Source organism: Colobus angolensis, unplaced genomic scaffold (genome assembly GCF_000951035.1).
Source record: "Colobus angolensis palliatus isolate OR3802 unplaced genomic scaffold, Cang.pa_1.0 Scaffold8, whole genome shotgun sequence".
NCBI lineage: Eukaryota > Metazoa > Chordata > Mammalia > Primates > Cercopithecidae > Colobus > Colobus angolensis.
The window spans coordinates 3,353,160-3,372,389 of record NW_012121820.1 but is presented as its reverse complement, the minus strand read 5'-3'; the positions used below and the strand labels follow the sequence as shown (position 1 = coordinate 3,372,389).

The following is a 19,230-nucleotide window of genomic DNA, read 5'->3' as shown; positions in this document are numbered from 1 at the left end:
CCCCTACTGGACCGGGAGCTACCCTTCGGGAGAGGCTCTGAATGTCCTGTCCAGGGCTGTGCCCTGCCCCAGGTACAGCTGGGCCCTCCGCAAACACTGGCTAAGGGAAGGAACGGGCGCTCTTCGCTAGCTGGGCCAGGCTGCTTTGCAAAAAGGCCGTAGCATTTCACGCCGCCAGGAGCCACGTGCGGTGTCCGTTTCCTCGCTTCCTCCCCAGCAATGTGCATTTCCCTTGTCAATGCCACGCTCTCCAGGCGCCAGCCGGGCGGAGGAAATTTCCGCCCCCTCCCAAGCCCGAGGCGGGGGCGGGCGTCGGAAGGGCAGGTGTCCAGGCCAGCGCGCAGCGCCAGGGGGCGTCAGAAGCGCTCCGACCACGGGGCGCTGAGCGGGTGGGCGCGCGGCGTCGTGGCGGGGTCCCACCTCGTAGGGGCCTCGCTTCGCTCGACGTCCCGCCCCGGACAGTCCCAGCATCAGGGACGACCCGCGCTGCGCCCGCGAACTCCGCCTCGGAGGAGCCCCCGCCCGAGCTCCCAGCGCCACGCGGCGCGAGCCCGGCCAGCCCCCGGCGCACCTGCTCGGGGAGTGGCCTTCGGCGGAGAAGGGCCTCCGATTGGCGTGGAGGTGACAAAGGGGCGTGGCAGATGAGGCCCCGCCCCTCCCGCCAGCTTGGAGTATTTAAGGGAGTTGGCGGCGCGGCTGCGCTCATTGCGCCGCGGACCGGCCTTGTGAGCGGTACCTCTGCGCTACTCCTGCGCGACTCCGCGACCCCCAGTGCCTCGGCCACCATGCCGCGCTCTTTCCTCGTCAGGAAGCCCTCCGACCCCAATCGGAAGCCTAACTACAGCGAGCTGCAGGACTCTAATCCAGGTGTGTTGGTGGGGTGCTGGGCTCCAGGAGGTTTGGGGGAGACAGGCGAAGGCTGCGTGGGGGCCACCTGTGGGAGGCGGCCTGTCTGAGCCAGGATCGAGGAGCATTGCGGGCTCGGGCTCGGGAGACCGGGCAGGTGGGTCCCCAGTCCCGGGGATCGGTCTGGGTGGTTGGGGGAGTGCTGTGTAGAGAGCAGGGGTCTTGCGCTTGGGTGGCCTTTGTAGCAGGCGAGAGGCGGAGGAGCTCCGCGAGAGTGGGAGAGGAGGCCTGTGTCAGGAAGGCCCTGTGGACGCTGCTGGGGAGAGTCCGGAGTCCAGAGGGTTGAGGGAAGGGGTGGGGAGACGAGATGTGTGTGAGGAGAGGGATTGGGGCAGGGTGGTGGCTCCAGGGCTGGGGTGATGGGGTTCTGGCCTCAGGCTGGGGACTTGGGACTTAGGAGAGTGAGATCTGGAAATGACCCCCTTCAACTGGGGGTCCTACCTGTGAGAGACTCAGATCGGGTGACCTAGGCGAGGAGGGCAGGAACCTGGTCTGTCCTGTGGATCATTTTTTTGATCTAAGTATGTGTTGAGAATCAGCCCCACCCAGCCCCTGGCCAGCGGTGGGCTCATGTTTGTTGATTGAGAATGATTTAATTAACGCCTGACTCTGCTTTTTCTCCCTCAGAGTTTACCTTCCAGCAGCCATACGACCAGGCCCACCTGCTGGCAGCCATCCCACCTCCAGAGATCCTCAACCCCACCGCCTCGCTGCCAATGCTCATCTGGGACTCTGTCCTGGCACCCCAAGCCCAGCCAATTGCCTGGGCCTCCCTTCGGCCCCAGGAGAGTCCCAGGGCGGCAGAGCTGACCTCCCTGTCGGATGAGGACAGTGGGAAAGGCTCCCAGCCTCCCAGCCCACCCTCACCGGCTACTTCATCCTTCTCCTCTACTTCAGCCTCTTCCTTGGAGACTGAGGCCTATGCTGCCTTCCCAGGCTTGGGCCAAGTGCCCAAGCAGCTGGCCCAGCTCTCTGAGGCCAAGGATCTCCAGTCTCGAAAGGCCTTCAACTGCAAATACTGCAACAAGGAATACCTCAGCCTGGGTGCCCTCAAGATGCACATCCGAAGCCACACGCTGCCCTGCGTCTGCGGAACCTGCGGGAAGGCCTTCTCCAGGCCCTGGCTGCTACAAGGCCATGTCCGGACCCACACTGGTAAGTGCCCCTCCAGGCACTCCCCACCGTCGCTTTCTGTGGCAGCTTTTGTGAATCTGGACTTGCTGTTCTCATTCGCAAAGTTGTGGACACTGAGGCCCCAAGTCTCCTAACTTCTAGCTCAAGTTCAGGGGCCTGGCTCTCTGGAAATGTTTGGCAGAAACGTTCCTTCATCAGCTAAGCAGATGGGCAAAGCAGACACCTTCCCAATCCCTGCAGCCTGTTTCTCAGCCAAATGGGTTGGAGCTGGATATCGGAAAGGTGCAACCAGCACCTTGCTGTGGGGGCCACAGGTGTGAAGGGGCCCACCCAGCCCCACCCTCTCCCGGTCCGCCCCCTCCCTAGCCAGACAGGATGTTGTCAGGCCCCCCACCTGGCTCTGAATCCTTTGAGAACTTTCTCAAAGCTTAGGCTGATGTTTCACTTCTGTGAGCCTCATTTTCTCTATCTTTCAGATGGGCATGAGAACAGCTTGTGGGATTTCTGTACAGGCTAAATGCAGGAATGCATATGGGAATCACCTGGCAAAGTGCCGGGTACCTGCTAAACTGTCACAAAAATGGTTCCTTGGCATTTGCTCTGCTTCCCTGCTGTGTGACTTTGGGCAAGCAACTTAACCTCTCTGAGACTCGGAGAATTATGGCATATGTTTTAGAGAGTGGCTGTAAAGGTGGCTAATCACTTTATAGTAATTTATTATACCCGAATAGTTCTCAGGTCGGCTTCCCCACCCCCACTCAATCCTAGCACACAGACCAGGAAACAGCAATTTTGGGGCAGAAAACAATCACGTCTTTCGAAAATTTACTAAATATGTAGAAAACTTTCTGGACATGGAGAAAAGGTAGAACTTTTTAGAACTTGAACGGTGGCAGCCACTGTGCCTGGAGCTGCTCTTTGGAGAGTGACAGTTGAGGGAGAAGATTTCACATGGTTCAAGCTGGCCAGGTTCTACCATTCCTGACCCGGCGCCTGACCTCTGAGCGGTGAGGGTCAGTGAGGTGTCTGGGAGGACTGGCATTTCGCGGGCTTTATTGGCATCTTACTCGACTAAGGCTACCCATTTCCTTTCCTTCCTGCACCAGTAGCCCTGATTTTAACATGTAAAGGTCCAACTGCTGGCCTCCCCGTGCCTGCCCAGCTCACAGGGCTCTATTGTGGGAGATTTGAACCCCTCAGGATGCTGCTCTCCTGCTGCTTCTCTAGCCTCCCCTCCGGACATTATTTTAATGTAAAGGCATGGCTGAGGCACAGAAATCCCCTTGAAATGTATCATTGCGGTCCTCATTGACTCCCATTGTGTGCCTTAATGGTGGGCCCAGTGGGTGGGGGCTGGGAGGGGTGGAGCAGGTGCATGGGGCAGGGGTGCCCAGCACCTGTTCCAGTCGCAGCTGCTGGCGCACTGCATGGCAGGCCTCTTTAATCCGGGGGTATCACATGTACAGTGCCCCCCTCGGCGCCCTTTGTCCCCGCCGGCCTGGTGCCGATTTCACACTTGCCAGGAGTACCACGAAGGCGTCTGGGGGGGGCGAGGGATCTGAGGAGTGGGGGTCTGTGCCCCCTGCATATGCGCGCAGCCCCCGCCCCCAGCCCATCATGTCCTAGAATGTCTTCTTCCCCTTTTGTTCGGGTTTGTGTCTCCTCACACTTAGAGCACTTACTGTGCAGGAGGTAGTGCTCGGGACTTCACCAACAGCCCTGGGAAGGGAAAGGGGGTGCCATCGTAGCCCCAGTCTTACAAATGGACTCCAGCCCCTTTTCCAGATCTCCAGAGTCAGCCCTTAGTTCACAAGGGTGAACTTACCCTTCTCATTCACATGAAGACTTAGAATGCAATCAGCAAACCCTTCAGGCCTGGCGTGGGGAGGCTGCTGAGTAATGGCAGAGTGGAGTAGTGCTCAGGCACCCTCCCCCAGTCCTCTATGTCCCCCACCCTTTTGAGTGGCTAGTTTCCATTTCTGCCCTATGAGAGTGAGTCCAGCTCTCAGGTGCTCGATAAGTCCCTATTGAATGCATGGGTCCCATTGGAAGCATTCTCTGGACTCCCTCCTACCCTGGTAGCTCAGTGTAGCACCCTAGGCACCCAGGAGGTGATGGAATGAATTCACTCTCAGCTCTTAAATTCCATCCAGTGCTGGGATTTCACAGGCAGGCCCTGGCCTTGCGGGCATGTCAGACTGGGCGTGAGGGGATTGGAGAATTGCATATTTTTTAAAGAGACTATTCAGTATTATAGAGTAGTGTCTAGCACATAGTAGGAGATCAATAGATTTTAAAAAAAATTATAGACAGGCTCTTGCTTTATTGCCTAGGCTTGTCTCAAACTCCTGGCTTCAAGCAATCCTCCTGCCTCAATCGGCCTCCCAGAGTGATGGGATTACAGGCGTGAGCCACCACACCCGGCTTCAATAGATTTTTGTTTAATGAGTTACTGTTATGACCTTTTATGTGGAAAATGCTGCATCCCCCAGAAAAAAACAAAACAGCATTATTGGTGTTTTTGGAACTGTAGCCTTTTGGTTGGAGCAGGGATTATTACAAGGCATGAGTGAGGGGCAGACTCCTCTGAGGCCTTTTTAATTTTTAAAGCAGACTTAATTATTCTCTAAGGGCTTATTGAGGACTTACTGGGTACCCAGCTCCATATGCAAGACTTTTTCCGACACAGCCTTGGCCAGGCAGATGGTGTGTCAGAGGCACAGGTTTCTGTAGCCTCTTCGGTGTTAGAAAGGGGCCCAGGCCCTGGGCTGGGGCTTAAAATGGACTCAAAGAAGGCCCCTGCCCTTATGGGACTCAGCCTGATTGGAGAACAGACAAGGAGATTTGGGATTACAGCACGGGAGGTGGGGTAGTGAGGAAAGCAGGCTGCTGGCCGGGCCCCAGGAGTGGCCTAACCAGCTTGGAGGTGGGGGTGGGGAGGCCTCTTAAGGCTGACTCTGGCTTTGGCCCCGGACAAGTGACAGTAGGACGAATGAGTAAAGATGTTGGGTCATCGTTGACCACTTCGCACGTCTCTGTGGGACGTGGATGAGTACTGTGCCCTGCCTTCTGTCACCAACCCCTATGAGTGGGGGATGGATAGCTCCATTTTACAGGTGGAAAAATGGAGGCTCAGAGAAGCCAGACAGCTTGCCCAGAGTTGCCCAGTGGGAAGCAGCAGAGCTCCGTCAGGTCCCGGCCTTTGGACCCTGGCTGCGTGTTTGAGGCCTGGCTCTCCTGGGATCGTGGGATTCTTTCAGGGTTTAGGGTATGCGGGGAGGGATTCCCATCACTATCATCTGTTGTCCCACGGCTCACTCGGCCTTTCTGGCATTCTCTCCCCAGGCGAGAAGCCCTTCTCCTGTCCCCACTGCAGCCGCGCCTTCGCTGACCGCTCCAACCTGCGGGCCCACCTCCAGACCCACTCGGATGTCAAGAAGTACCAATGCCAGGCGTGTGCTCGGACCTTCTCCCGAATGTCCCTGCTCCACAAGCACCAAGAGTCTGGCTGCTCAGGATGTCCCCGCTGACCCTTGAGGCTCCCTCTTCCTCTCCATACCTGCCCCCTGCCCGACAGCCTTCCCCCAATCCAGCAGGAAGGACCGACCCCACGTCCTTCTCACTGCCATGGAATTCCCTCCTGAGTGCCCCACTTCTGGCTGCATCAGCCCCACAGGACCTTGAAGACCATTTTCTGGTTCTGTTTCCTCTGCCTGGGTCCCTCAGTGGGCTCTGGAGGAGGCCTTCCCGTGGCCTTTTCTGTGGAGAGAGGGCAGCTGGCAGCCCCAGCCCCCGGGGGATTCCTGAGCTGGCCTTTCTGCGTGGGTTTTTGTATCCAGAGCTGTTTGGATACAGCTGCTTTGAGCTACGGGACAAAGGCTGACAGACTCACTGGGAAGCTCCCACCCCGCTCAGGGGACCCCACTCCCCTCACACACACATCCCCACAAGGAACCCTCAGGCCACCCTCCACGAGGTGTGACTAACTATGCAATAATCCACCCCCAGGTGCAGCCCCGGGCCCTGCGGAGGCGGTGGCAGACTAGAGTCTGAGATGCCCCAAGCCCGGGCAGCTATTTCAGCCTTCTGTTTGGCGGGCTGGCACCTGTTTCCCGGGCAATTTAACAGTGTCTCAAAAGGGACTGTGAGTAATGGCTGTCACTTGTCGGGGGGCCCAAGTGGGGTGCTCTGGTCTGACCGATGTGTCTCCCAGAACTATTTTGGGGGCCCGACAGGTGGGCCTGGGAGGAAGATGTTTACATTTTTAAAGGTACACTGGTATTTATATTTCAAACATTTTGTATCAAGGAAACATTTTGTATAGTTATATGTACAGTTTATTGATATTCAATAAAGCAGTTAATTTATATATTAAAAAGAGTCTGGTGTAATAGAGGAGTGGGTATTTTAAAAGGTCTTTGGTAAGGGAGGAGGAGACAGGAATTCCTGAAGCTTAGATATTTCTGACACAGCCTTAAATCTTGTCCTTGGAAACATTGCAGGGCTTTGGAGTCCTGGGTGTTCTGTCTGCTGGTGTTTGGGTGAGCCAGCAGCATCCATAGGAGCTCTTCACTGTACACTGTGGCTCTTGTTTACTTTCTCATTCTTGAGTTTTGAAACCGATTTGGCCCACGGGGTCCAAAGCTGGCTTCCTGGGTCTTACCAACTAGGCAGGCTGCAAATCTCTGCCCCAGCACTGCAGGTCTTTCGGGGCCGCTTCCCCCAGATGCGAGTGGAATGCGACCAAGGAGACAGAGGATGTCCTTCCTGTTTCCAAGGGCTCCCGCCCCCTCGGGCCTCCTTGTCAGTCCCACACCTCCGTCTTGCTGCTGGGTACCAAATGGCCTTTGATGCAAGGAAATTGGCTGGCTGGAGCCAGGAGGGTGAGAAGCCAGGCCAAAGGGTAGGGGTCACTCAGCTTCCTGCTCCGAGGACTGCGGGACGGTCAGCTTGCGTCCTGGGCTAGAGTAATTCACTCCCCGCCGGCCGGGCCAATGGTGGTGACCTCACCACTGGGGGCCTCCTGGGGCCAGGAGAAAATGAGTGTCCTTTTTGAACACAAAAGGTGCTGGAGGTGCCAGTTTCCTGCGAGGAGCTGAGGCGTCCCAGAGCTTCGGAGCCCCGGAGTCAGGCTGGGGGTGGGGGAGCTTCATGTTCCAAAGGAGAGATGATTCTTTCTTCTAAACAGGAAATGGTGACCCGCAGGCCGGGAGCAGCCCTTAATGACTTGCAGCTTTCCTCCCAAAAGGAAAAAAAAAAACGTTCTCTAACAATCGCCAAATTGTGGCCTGCCTCCCTGAAGGGAAGTTAGGGAGTTGGGGGGATGGGGATTGGGCATCCATGAGCTGAAGACCTACTGTGTCCTGGGTCCCTCTAGGTCGTCTCCATCCACCCACAGTAGGTGCTGACTCTGAGTGAATGATTTCATGACTTCACATAATCCCTGGGGGTCGGGCCTCCGGAAAATGAGGCACAGAGGTGGGCTTGCCTGAGGTCATCAAGCCCGGCCCTCAGGTCATCCTGGGAGGTAGGTAGGCTGGGCTCACGCCCCTGACTCTCAGGGCACTTGGAGCAAGATTCTCTCCCTCTGAGGACCCCAGTTTCTGCCTCTATAAAACGGGGTGACAGTAGTGCCTTCCTCTCGGAGACTGTACAGAGACATTCGTTCATTCAGGGGTTTCGAGGGCACCATGTGTGCCAGGCTCTGTTCCAGGCCCTAGGGTTACAGCCGTGAACAAGACAGGCCATCCCTACGCTCATGGGACGTATGCTCTGGTTGGGGAGAGAGAAAACAAACAAGCGATTAAATAAACAAGCCGCTTTTCTACAGCGATGGTGCCAGGACAGAATGAAAGAGTGCCAGGCACTAGAGAACAACGGGGTGGGGCTCCCCAGGCCAAGGCGGTGAGAGCCCTGAAAGAAGTGAATTCTAGCCTGGACCTGAAGAAGGAGAAAGATGCAGGCAGGGGAGGATCTGGGGGAGGGAATAGCAAGCCTGCTGGAATGTGCTGCCCCCATGAGAAAGACCAGGATGGCGGAGGGACTGGGAAGACAGGATAGGAGAGGAGAGTGGGCCCAGCTCTGCAGAACTTGTGGTGCTAAGCAGGTGGGAATTTTGTCTAAGCCCCTAGGGCAGCCACTGGGGCTCTAAAGCAGGCTGGTGCTGAGGCCTGCTGTACCTTTCCTTCGAAGATCTCCCTGGCTGCTGGGAAGAATGGACCTCAGGGGTCCAGGAGAAGAAAGACAAAGGCAGGGAGACCATGAGAAAGCCAGAGGGGGCCAGATACCCTGGCTCATGCCTGTAATCCCAGCAATTTGGGAGGCCGAGATAGGCCTCACCCGAGGCTAGGAGTTCGAGACCAGCCTGGCTAACATGGCAAAAACACGTCTCTACTAAAATTAAAAAAGTAGCCAGGTGTGCTGGCATATGCCTGTAGTCCCAGCTACTTGGGAAGCTGAGGCAAGAGAATCGCTTGAGGTCAGGAGGCTGAGGTTGCAGTGAGCTGAGATCGTGCCACTGCACTCTAGCCTGGGCCACAGAACGAGACCTTGTCTCAAAAAAAAAATAAATAAATAAAGGGCCAGAGGGGAGGGAGGGAGGAGTGGGAGGGAGGATGGTGGCCTGGCTCAGGGTGTTGGTGGCCTTGGAGTTGAAGCCTGTATTTAAGAAACTTGTGGCAGTTGTGGCCACCCAGCCCATGGCGCAGCACACCTGAGCCCTAGTGGGTGAGAGTTATTTAGTAGTATTATCTGGGGAAGCTGGACATGGTGGTTCACATGTGTGTAGTCCCAGCTATTTAGAGGCTGAAGGGTGAGGATCACCGGAGCCCAGGAGTCCAAAGCCAGCCTGAACAATGCAGTGAGACATCGTCTCTACAAAAAAATTTAAAAATTGACCAGGCAAGGTGGCTTACGCCTGTAATCCCAGCACTTTGGGAGGCCAAGGTGGGGCAGATCACTTGAGGCCAGGAGTTCGAGACCAGCCTGGCCAACATGGCGAAACCCCGTCTCTACTAAAAATACAAAAATTAGCTGGGTGTGGTATCACACCTGTAATCCCAACTACTTGAGAGGCTGAGCACGAGAATCGCTTGAACTCAAGAGGCAGAGGTTGCAGTAAGCTGAGATCGTGCCACTGCACTCCAGCCTGGGCTACAGAGTAAGACTCTGTCTCAACAACAACAGCAACAAAAAAAGCCGGGCTTGGTGGAGCGTACCACCAAGGGGATGTTGGATCTAGTAGGGGTAGATACTATGAAGCTGAAAAAAGAATGGGGAGAGCCTCTATATTCTGATCCAGAGCAAACCCCAAATCACTAAATGAAAATGAAATCACCGGCAGATGTGCTCCCTTCTGTGGGCAGAAGAGGGGAGAAAACCATCAACACGTGGTTCATTCTTGTTTGTATTTGCATACGGAGACTCTGGAGGTTAGGACAATATACTAACAAAAGTGGTTCCCTAGGGGGTTGCAGGAGGTGGGACTGGGGTGGATAAAGACTGGAGGGACGGAGGAAAGGAGCCATCTTTTAAAGATTTTTAAGACATTTCACTTTGAAATAATTGCAACCTGACAGAAATTGCAAGAAACAGTAAACTGGAATCATTCATTCAGATTCTTCAATATGTCAACATTTTCTCATGTATACATCTTGCCTCTCTCCCTAGACACACACACATTATTTAGTTCTGAACCATTTGAATTTTTTTTTTTTTTTTCAGATGGAGTCTCACTCTGTCGCCCGGGCTGGAGCGCAATGGCGCAACCTCGGCTCACTGCAACCTCCGCCTCCTGGGTTCAAGCGATTCTTGTGCCTCACCCTCCGGAGTGGCTGGAATTACAGGCATGTGCCACTATGCCCGGCTAATTTTTGTGTTTTTAGTAGAGATGGGATTTCACCATGTTGGCTAGGCTGATCTCGAACTTATGGCCTCAAGTGATCCGCCCACCTCAGCCTCCCAAAGTGCTGGGATTACAGGTGTGAGCCACCACGCCTGGCCTGAACCATATGAGAGTGAGTTATAGACACAATGCCCCTTCACTGCTAAATATTTAAGCTATGTTTCCTAGGGATAAGGACATTCTCCCATAGTTTCATGATCAAAATTAGGAAATTTAACATTGGTGCAATGCTACTCTGTAATCCATAGTCATGATCACATTTCTGCATGTGTCCTAGTGATGTCTTTCACAGCATTTTGTGGGGTATAGTTGGGGGGGAAATGACCAGAATGCAATGCAAGGATCACACACTGCATTCACTTGTCCTGACTCTTTTATGTATTAATTTAATTTAATTTTTTTTCTAATAGAGACAAGGTCTCACTCTGTTGCCCAGGCTGGTCTCAAACTCTTGTGGGTTCAAGCAATCCACCCGCCTCAGTCTCCCAAAGTGCTGGGATTACAGACATGCCCAGATAGTTGTCCTGACTCTTATTTATTTATTTATTTATTTGAGATAGAGTTTCGCTCTTGTTGCCCAGGCTGGAGTGCAATGGCACGATCTCGACTCACCGCACCCTCTGCGTCCCAGGTTCAAGTGATTCTCCTGCCTCAGCCTCCCAAGTAGCTGGGATTACAGGCACGCGCCACCACGCCTGGCTAATTTTGTATTTTTAGTAGAGATGGGGTTTCTCCGTGTTAGTCAGGCTGGTCTCGAACTCCTGACCTCAGGTGATCTGCCTGCCTTGGCCTCCCAAAGTGCTGGGATTACAGGCATGAGCCACTCTGCCTGTCCTGTCCTGACTCTTTAATCTCTTTTTTCCCAAGGCAGCTCCTCAGCCTTTCTTTGTCTTTCATAACATTGACGTTTTTTGAAGAGTACAGGCCAGCTGTTTTGTTTAATGCCCTCCAGTTTTTTTTCCTGATGTTTCCTCATAATTACATTTGGGATATGCACTTTGGGCAGAACCACAGCAGCAGCGCGTGTCTTGTTTGGTGCAAGGTGTCATGAAGCACCTGAGGTCAGCTCATCCCAGACTGACATCCACTTTGACTGCTTGGTTAAGGTGGTGCCCGCCAGGTCCCTCCTTGCTGAAGTTCCTCTTTTTCCCTTTGCACTCAATCTGTATCTTGTGAGGAAATACTTGGAGACCATGTGATGTCTCCAAATAGCTCCTCACAAGATATGGAAAGGACCATGTGATCCTATGAGGCTTCAAACTTCCATCCACAAATTTCATCCCTTTCAGGTTCTTTTTGCCTAAATCAATTACATGTTACGATGGTAGTTACCAAATGGTGATTTTCTAACCCCATCATTCCTTCTACTTTACTGGCTGGCTTTCTCCTGCAGGACTTCCCCTCTGTCGAGGCAGCGGCTTAGAGCTGTTGGGTTGGGAGAAAAGGGGCCGGGAGCAGCAGGATCTGGCCAGGCCATTAGATCCTCCCCGGGGATTTTCTTTAAAACGAGTCCAGGAAATAAAATGGCTATAAAGCCAGTCTCCATGCAAGTGTCAAGGCAGGCAGGTCTGGGGCCAAGGCCATCTCTGGGCACATCTGGGCTGCATTAGTGACCTGCTGGCTACTTATGAATATCCTCTGAGCTGGGACGAGCGTCTCCTGGTAGACAGGGATCAGGACTGTCCTTGTTCTTCTTTGCTTTCCAAGTGTTTACTTTTTTCTGTTTTCTTTTCTTTTCTTTCTTCTTCTTCTTTTTTTTTTTTTTTTTTTTTGAGACAGAGTCTCACTCTGTCACCCAGGCTGGAGTGTACTGGCTGAGTCTCGGCTCACTACAGGTCTAACCTCCTGGGCTCAAGAGATCCTCCCAGTTCAGCCTCCTGAGTACCCGCCTAATTTTTGTGTTTCTTGCAGAGATGTAGTTTGGTCATGTTGCCCAGGCTGGTCTTCTGGACTCAAGCTATCCTCTCACCTCAGCTTCCCAAAGTGCTGGGATTACAGTCATGAGCCACCACTCCTGGCCCAAATTGTCAGTTTCATAAACGTTACAGGAATGTATTCCCTCCTTTAAAAGAGTGAGAAGGTGACATGTGAAGCTCAAGTGGCATGTGATCAACACTCTCTATCCTTATGCCTTTACTGTCCCAGCATGACACCATGGAGATCTTGGTTTACATCTTTGTTAGTTAAAAAAATGAGCAACTATATTTCTTTTATTTATTTATTTATTTATTTATTTTTATTTATTTATTTTGAGACAGAGTCTCGCTCTGTTGCCCAGGCTAGAGTGCAGTGGCGTGATCTCAGCTCATTGCAACCTCTGCCTCCCGGGTTCAAGTGATTCTCCTGCCTCAGCCTCCGAGTAGCTGGGATTACAGATGCCCCCCATCATGCCCTGCTAATTTTTGCATTTGTAGTAAAGACAGGGTTTCACCATGTTGGCCAGGCTGGTCTTGAACTCCTGACCTCAGGTGATCTACCTGCCTCGGTCTCACAAAGTGCTGGGATTATAGGTGTGAGCCACTGCACCCAGCCAAAAAAAAAAAAAAATGAGCAAATACATTCCCATGCATACATGGCTCCATCTCACTTACCTGGTTCCACAAGGGCCTCCACCACCTCTGCCTCATCCCTTTCACCACCCCCCTCACTCCTTCCAGTGCACCAGGGTCACTGCCCGCTCAGGGCCTTTGCACTGCCACTCCCTCTGCCAGGAACACTGCCCCCCAGAGAGCCACATGGCCACTCTCCTCCCATCCCTCTCCATTTCATTCCAACCCCTTTCCCTATTGTTATTTTCTCCATGTGACCAACCACTCATTTCCCTGTTCAGAGTTTCTCTGCTGACTGTCTTCCCTTACCAGAATGTCAGCTCTATGCAGGTGGAAATTTTGTCTGCTTTGTTCACTGTGCAGTGATCCCTGGAGTCCTGTTCACATGTGGGAGGCACACACTCAGTGAAACATTGCTGAAGGAATGATGAATGAGTTGACGTGTGCCTCTCAGAAACACTGTGTGGTCACCATTCTTTTTTCTTTTTTTTTGAGATGAAGTCTCCCTCTGTGGCCCAGGCTGGAGTACAGTAGTGCGATCTCAGCTCACTGCAACCTCCGTCTACTGGGTTCAAGCGATTCTCCTGCCTCAGCCTCCCGGGTAGCTGGGATTACAGGTGCCTGCCACCATACCTAATTTTTTTTTTTTTTTGTCTTTTTAGTAGAGATACGGTTTCCCTATGCTGGCCAGGCTGACCTCGAACTCCGGACCTCAGGTGATCCACCTGCCTCAGCCTCCCAAAGTGCTGGGATTACAGGCGTGAGCCACCTCACCCAGCATTTTTTTTTTTTTTTGAGGCAGAGTCTCACTCTGTCACCCAGGCTGGAGTGCAGTGGCTTGATCTCAGCTCACTGCAATCTCTGCCTCTTGGATCCAAATGATTCTCATGTCTCAGCCTCCCAGGTAGCTGTGATTACAGGTGTGTGTCACCAAGCTCGGCTAATTTTTTGTATTTTTAGTAGGACGCGGTTTCACCATGCTGGCCATGGCAGATCTCGAACTCCTGGCCTCAAGTGATCTGCCCGCCTCAGCCTTGCATAGTGCTGGGATTACAGGCATGAACCACTGCACCTGGCCCATTTTGAATTTTTGGTTTTGAGTTTGTTTGGCTAGACTTCCTTCTTCTGTGAAACCCACAGGTGGGTGATATATTAGTTTCCTAGGGCTACCCACAGCAAATTCCCATGAACTCTGTGGGAACAGCAGAAGTTTATTCCTTCATGGTCCTGGAGACCAGAAGCAGGACATCAAGGCCTCCACGGGACTGTGCTTCCTCCACCACTCTAGGGTAGACTCCTTCCTTGTCTCTTCTCTGTGTCTCTGTGTCTCTCTTTTTTTTTTTGAGATGCAGTCTTACTCCCTCGCCCAGGCTGCTTACTGCAACCTCCGCCTCCTAGTTCAAGCAATTCTCCTGCCTCAGCCTACAGAGCAACTGGGATTATAGGCGTGTGCCACTACGCCTGGCTAATTTTTGGATTTTAGTAGAGAGAGGGTTTCACCATGTTAGCCAGGCTGGTCTTGAACTCCTGACCTCAGGTGATCTGCCCGCCTCAGCCTCCTAAAGTGCTGGGATTACAGGCGTGAGCCACTGCACCTGGTTGGCTGTCTCTGTTTCTCTTAAGACACCAGTCATTGGATGTAGGGGCCACCCTAATCCAGGATGATCTAATCTTTACTTGATTGCATCCACAAAGATCTTGTTTCCAGATAAGGTCACATTCACAGTCCTGGGAATTGACTTGAACATATCTCTGGGGTCTACAGTTCAACCCCAGGTGTACCAGTGGCTACAACCAAAGGCTTGGCAAGTCTTTCTCAGGGCCTGGAATGAATTCAGGTGCACTTGTCTATTTATTTATCTGGAGGCGGTGGGGTTGGTGGGGGGGGCGGTCTCACGCTGTCGCCCAGGTGGAAGTGCAGTGGTGCAATCAGAGCTCACTGTAGCCTTAAGCAGATCCAGGAACTTCTTATTATTCACTCACCAAACCCTGCAGGAGGGTCAGGAAGGTGGCCTGGAGGAGGGGGCCCTTAGGAGGAGACTTGGGAGGTGAGTAGGATTCTGCCTCTGACTCCAGGAAGACAGAGAGAGCCCTAGGTCAAAGCTCCACCAAGCCCCGATTGCAGAGGTTACTGCATGAGCAGGCACCCCAGGGTTGGGTGACAGTCACAGAGGGAGAGGTCAGCTTGCATCAGGGTCAGGCCATGCGGGCCTCGGAGGGGGGAACTACAGATTTATCCTGAGGGCACTGGGGAGCCATGGGAGGGGCTGGTAGGGAGGGGACTGAGTGGGTTTACTCTTTGGAAAGATTCCTGGGGTCACTGTGATGGGAGCAGGTCTGGCAGCAGGAAGAGCAGTTGAGGAGGTGGCCACCGCCCTGTGGTGGTGGTAGATGAGGCAGGGGTGCTGTTTGGCGTCTCATGGATGAGCAGACTGAGGGAGGAGACAAGGATGATACCGGGCCTGGAGTTTTCACCAAGTGAGGGAAATAAGGACCCAGGGAAGCAAATAGCAAACACTCAGGCAAATAATAATGACGATGACGGTAACAGAAACACTTCATGCCAGTTCACTACTGGGTTTGCACAGATTATTTAATTTAATCCTCACCACAGCCTGAGGCAATATGGGTATAAGAGAAGATCCTAAGAGGTTAGGGACTCTAGAGTCAAACTTCCTGGGTTCAGTCTCTGCTCCATTGCCTACCTGCTGTGTGACCTAGAGCAAGTTGTTCAACCTCTCTGAGTGTCCATTTTCTTATCTGACAAGCAGCCCCTCCTCCCTGGGGTTGTTGTACAGATTCAGTGAGTAAATACTTGTAAACTGGCCAGGCTCGGTGGCTCACACCTGTAATCCCAGCACTTGGGGAAGTCGAGGTGGGCGGATCACCTGAGGTCGTGAGTTCAAGATCAGCCTGACCAACATGGAGAAACCCTATCTCTACTAAAAATACAAAATTAGCTGGGCGTGGTGACACATGCCTGCAATCTCAGCTGTTCGGGAGGCTCAGGCAGGAGAATCGCTTGAACCCGGGAGGTGGAGGTTGCAGTGAGCCGAGATTGTGCCATTGCATTCCAGTCTGGGCAACAAGAGAGAAACTCCGTCTCAAAAAACAAAAAAAAAAGAAAGAAAGAAAGAAAAAAAAAAAAAAACTTTAAATTGCTTGCCCTCGGGCCTGGAAGAGTAAGCTTCAGTAAACAGTGGCTGTAACTGTACCCATTTAACGGATATGAAGAAAGGGCTCTGAGAGAGTAGTGAAGCTTTCCAAGTTCATCTAGAGGATAATCCTACTGTTTCAGGTACTCTGCATCTCTTACCAAAGTCTGGGGACATGATCTGTCCTGCAGATCCCAGGGTCTAGCATCCTGTGTCTTCCCCTGGAATCCTGAGTGCCAGGACTGGGCAGCCTGGACCTGGAGGAGCCAGGAGACTTGCCATGCACACTTCCTCTCTGGGTACAAGCTGGAAGGTCCTCAGGCTAGGGGACCCAGGGCACCAAACTCAATTCTATTTAACTGGAGCTATGGCCGGAAATTAAAGCTTTAATGGGGCTGAAAAGGTAGCAGCAAGGAGAAATGAAACCCATGTGTCACTCGTGGGAGCCCTCGGGATGGGGATCCCTCAAAGAAACCCATCTTTACCCCAGGGAAACACCCAGCACTAGGCAGGGGGCTTTCCCAAGGCTGTCAATCTTCTGCTTGCAGGTACAAATGCCACCAATGCCTCACTTCGTGACCCTGGATGAGTCCTTGCCTTCTCCAGGCTTCACTTTGCAGGTCACAAAATGTGCTCAACCTTTGACCCAATAACAAAATAAAAAGCACATAAACACACACATTTTACCCAGCACGTTTCAGTAGAGCAAACACCATCAACAATCTAAATGCCCAGCACAAGTGGATTGTATATGTTACCTGGAGTCCTGGTGTGTTCTGAAAACTTTGCAATTATAGATGATTATACAATCCCTGAAACATACATGGTATGTATATTTTTCTCTATTTTTTTTTTTTTGGAGACAGGGTCTTGCTCTGTCACGCAGGATGGAGTGAAATGGTGAGATCTCGGCTCACTGCAACCTTGACCTCTCGGGCTCGAGTGACCCTCCCATCTCAACCTCCTTAGTAGCCGGGACTACAGGTGCTTGCCACCGTGCTTGACTAATTTTTGTATTATTATTATTTTTTTAAATTTTTTATTTTTTGTAGAGATGAGGTCTTGCCACGTTGCCCAGGCTGGTCTCAAACTTCTGAGCTCAAGCAATCCTCCCGCTTCAGCCTCCCAAAGTGCTGGAATTACAGACGTGAGCCACCACGTCCGACCCATTATATGTATCTCATATGAACAGAGAAAGAATAAGCCTGGTACATGATTAGCAGTCCAAATGCTTTTTTTTTCTTCTCGAGATGGAGTCTCCCTCTGTCGTCTAGGCTGGAGTGCAATGGTGCAATCTCAGCTCACTGAAATCTCCACCTCCCAGGTTCAAGCAATCTCCTGCTTCAGCTTCCCAAATAGCTGGGATTACAAGCATGCACCACTACACCTAACTAATTTTGGGGTTTTTTTCTTTTCTTTTCTTTTCTTTTTTTTTTTTTAGACGGAATCTTGCTCTGTTGCCCAGGCTAGAGTGCAATGGTATAATCTGACCTCACCACAACCTCCACCTCCTGGGTTCAAGCGATTCTCTTGCCTCAGCCTCCTCAGTAGCTGGGACTACAGGCATGCGCCACTATGCCCGGCTAATTTTTGTATTTTTAGTAGAGATGGGGTTTCACTATGTTGGCCAGGCTGGCCTTGAACTCCTGACCTCGTGATCCGCCTGCCTTGGCCTCCTAAAGTGCTGGGATTACACTTTGTGAGTGTAAAGGTGTGAGCCACAGTGCCCAGCTGCAAAATGTTTCTTGAATAATTAAATGACTGAACGAATGAGCAGTCAGTATTTAGTGAATATTTGTTAACAGAAAGGAAAGGAGGAAAAGAAAGGAAAAAATGAAGGATCTGGAAGGTTTATACCCACAGTCACAGTGATTTTCTGGGAGGGGAGGCTGAGGCAATGGCGAGGAGGAGGGCATTTCCTGTGAGGTAATTTTTAACCTCTCTGCGTCTGTATTATGATAGCTTCCCCGTAGGGAGCATCTTTTAGTTCACAATCAAGCAGTCAGTAGTCCCACGGACAAACTTGATTGTCACACGTTGCCTTGAGAAGGTGCTGACAGGCAGGAAAAGCAGTTTGCCAAGCAGCCTGGAAAAACGGTATGGCCCCATTTCTTTTCTTTTCTTTTCTTTTCTTTTTATAGAGAGAGTCCCACTCCGTGGCCCAGGCTGGAGTACAGTAGCACGATCTCAGCTCACTGCAACCTCCGCCTTCTGGGTTCAAGCAATTCTCCCACCTTAGCCTCCTGAGTAGCTGGAACCACAGATGCATGCCACTATGGCTGGCTAATGTTTGGTAGAGATGAGGTTTCACCATGGTGCTCAGCTGGTCTTGAACTCCTGAGCTCAGGCGATCCACATACCTCAGCTTCCCAAAGTGCTGGGATTGCAGGCATGAGCCACTGCGCTTGGCCAACGCCCCATTTCTGTAACATTTTACCTCTAACTTTATCCATCCTTGCCTTCACACAGAGGGAAGTGCCTGTCTGCCCTGGGGGTCAACAGTGGTTCTGTCTGGATAGTGGGGTGGCTGGGGTTAAGTTTTCTTTTTTATAGTCTCTGAATTTCTGTAATGAGCATGCACCAGGCATGGGGTTTGGGTTTTTACAGGCTCACACCTTTAATTCCAGCACTTTGGGAGGCTGAGGCGGGAGGATCCCTTAAGGCTAGGAGTTCAAGGCCAGCCTAGGCAACATAACGGGACCCTGCCTCTACAAAAAATAGTAATAGCAAGGAGTATGTATTTTTCTTTCTAAACAGAAGAAAATGTGCAACACTTGGCAATGTCCCGGGACGTAGGGGGTCTGGCACTCTGCAGTCATGGCCACCCTGTCAATCTTGAGGGCCATGGAGTAACATTTGGGTGCCCTGTGGTGCCCACCCTGAGCACTGCCAGTGAACTGAACTCATCCTCCACCTCGGTATCTATGGACAGCTCATTCTTCAACCCTGGGGGCCGCTATTCACCCAGGCCACGAATCTTCACCCAGACCACGAATCTTCACCTTGCAGGTGCTCACTGCTGTGACTCAGTCGTTCCAGGAATGAGGTGGATGGGGTGACAGCCCCTTCGAGAGAGGCAGGGACTGAGCAAAGAAAAGACAAAGGACTTGTCCAAGAATGCACAGCCATTAGGTAAGTGGTGGCACCAGGTTTATTTATTTATTTATTTATTTTAAGATGGAGTTTTGCTCTTGTCGCCCAGGCTGGAGTACAGTGGTGCAATCTCGGCTCACCACAACCTCCACCTCCTGGGTTCAAGCGATTCTCCTGCCTCAGCCTCTCGAGTAGCTAGGATTACAGGCACGCACTACCACGCCTGGCTAATTTTTTTATTTTTAGTAGAGACAGGGTTTATCAGGCCGGGCACAGTGGCTCACAGCTGTAATCCCAGCATTTTGGGAGGCTGAGACAGGCAGATTACCTAAGGTCAGCAGTTCGAGACCAGCCTGACCAACATGGAGAAACCCTGTCTCTACTAAAAATACAAAATTAACCAGGTGTGGTGGCGCATGCCTGTAATCCCAGCTACTTGGGAGGCTGAGGCAGGAGAATAGCTTGAACCCAGGAGGCAGAGGTTGCAGTG

At 52.1% G+C, this 19,230-nt stretch overlaps 1 protein-coding gene and 1 pseudogene across 1 annotated transcript; one reads left to right on the top strand and one right to left on the bottom strand.

The window, feature by feature from the left end:
* The first annotated feature begins 698 nt into the window (after positions 1–698).
* Positions 699–6,418, top strand: SNAI1 (snail family zinc finger 1). The gene is made up of 3 exons (XM_011928821.1): positions 699–867; positions 1,534–2,061; positions 5,386–6,418. The coding sequence occupies exons 1-3, from the start codon at positions 786–788 to the stop codon at positions 5,568–5,570; spliced, it is 795 nt and encodes a 264-aa protein (XP_011784211.1). The 5' UTR covers positions 699–785; the 3' UTR covers positions 5,571–6,418.
* LOC105502578 overlaps positions 5,705–19,230 on the bottom strand; it is a 23,085-nt pseudogene continuing 9,559 nt past the window's right edge.

Excerpts from the sequence above, each read along its gene's own strand:
- SNAI1 (XM_011928821.1), top strand. The coding sequence starts at position 786 with ATGCCGCGCTCTTTCCTCGTCAGGAAGCCCTCCGACCCCAATCGGAAG. Across the intron at positions 868-1,533 it reads GCTGCAGGACTCTAATCCAG|AGTTTACCTTCCAGCAGCCA; the intron begins GTGTGTTGGTGG and ends TTTCTCCCTCAG. Across the intron at positions 2,062-5,385 it reads CCATGTCCGGACCCACACTG|GCGAGAAGCCCTTCTCCTGT; the intron begins GTAAGTGCCCCT and ends TTCTCTCCCCAG.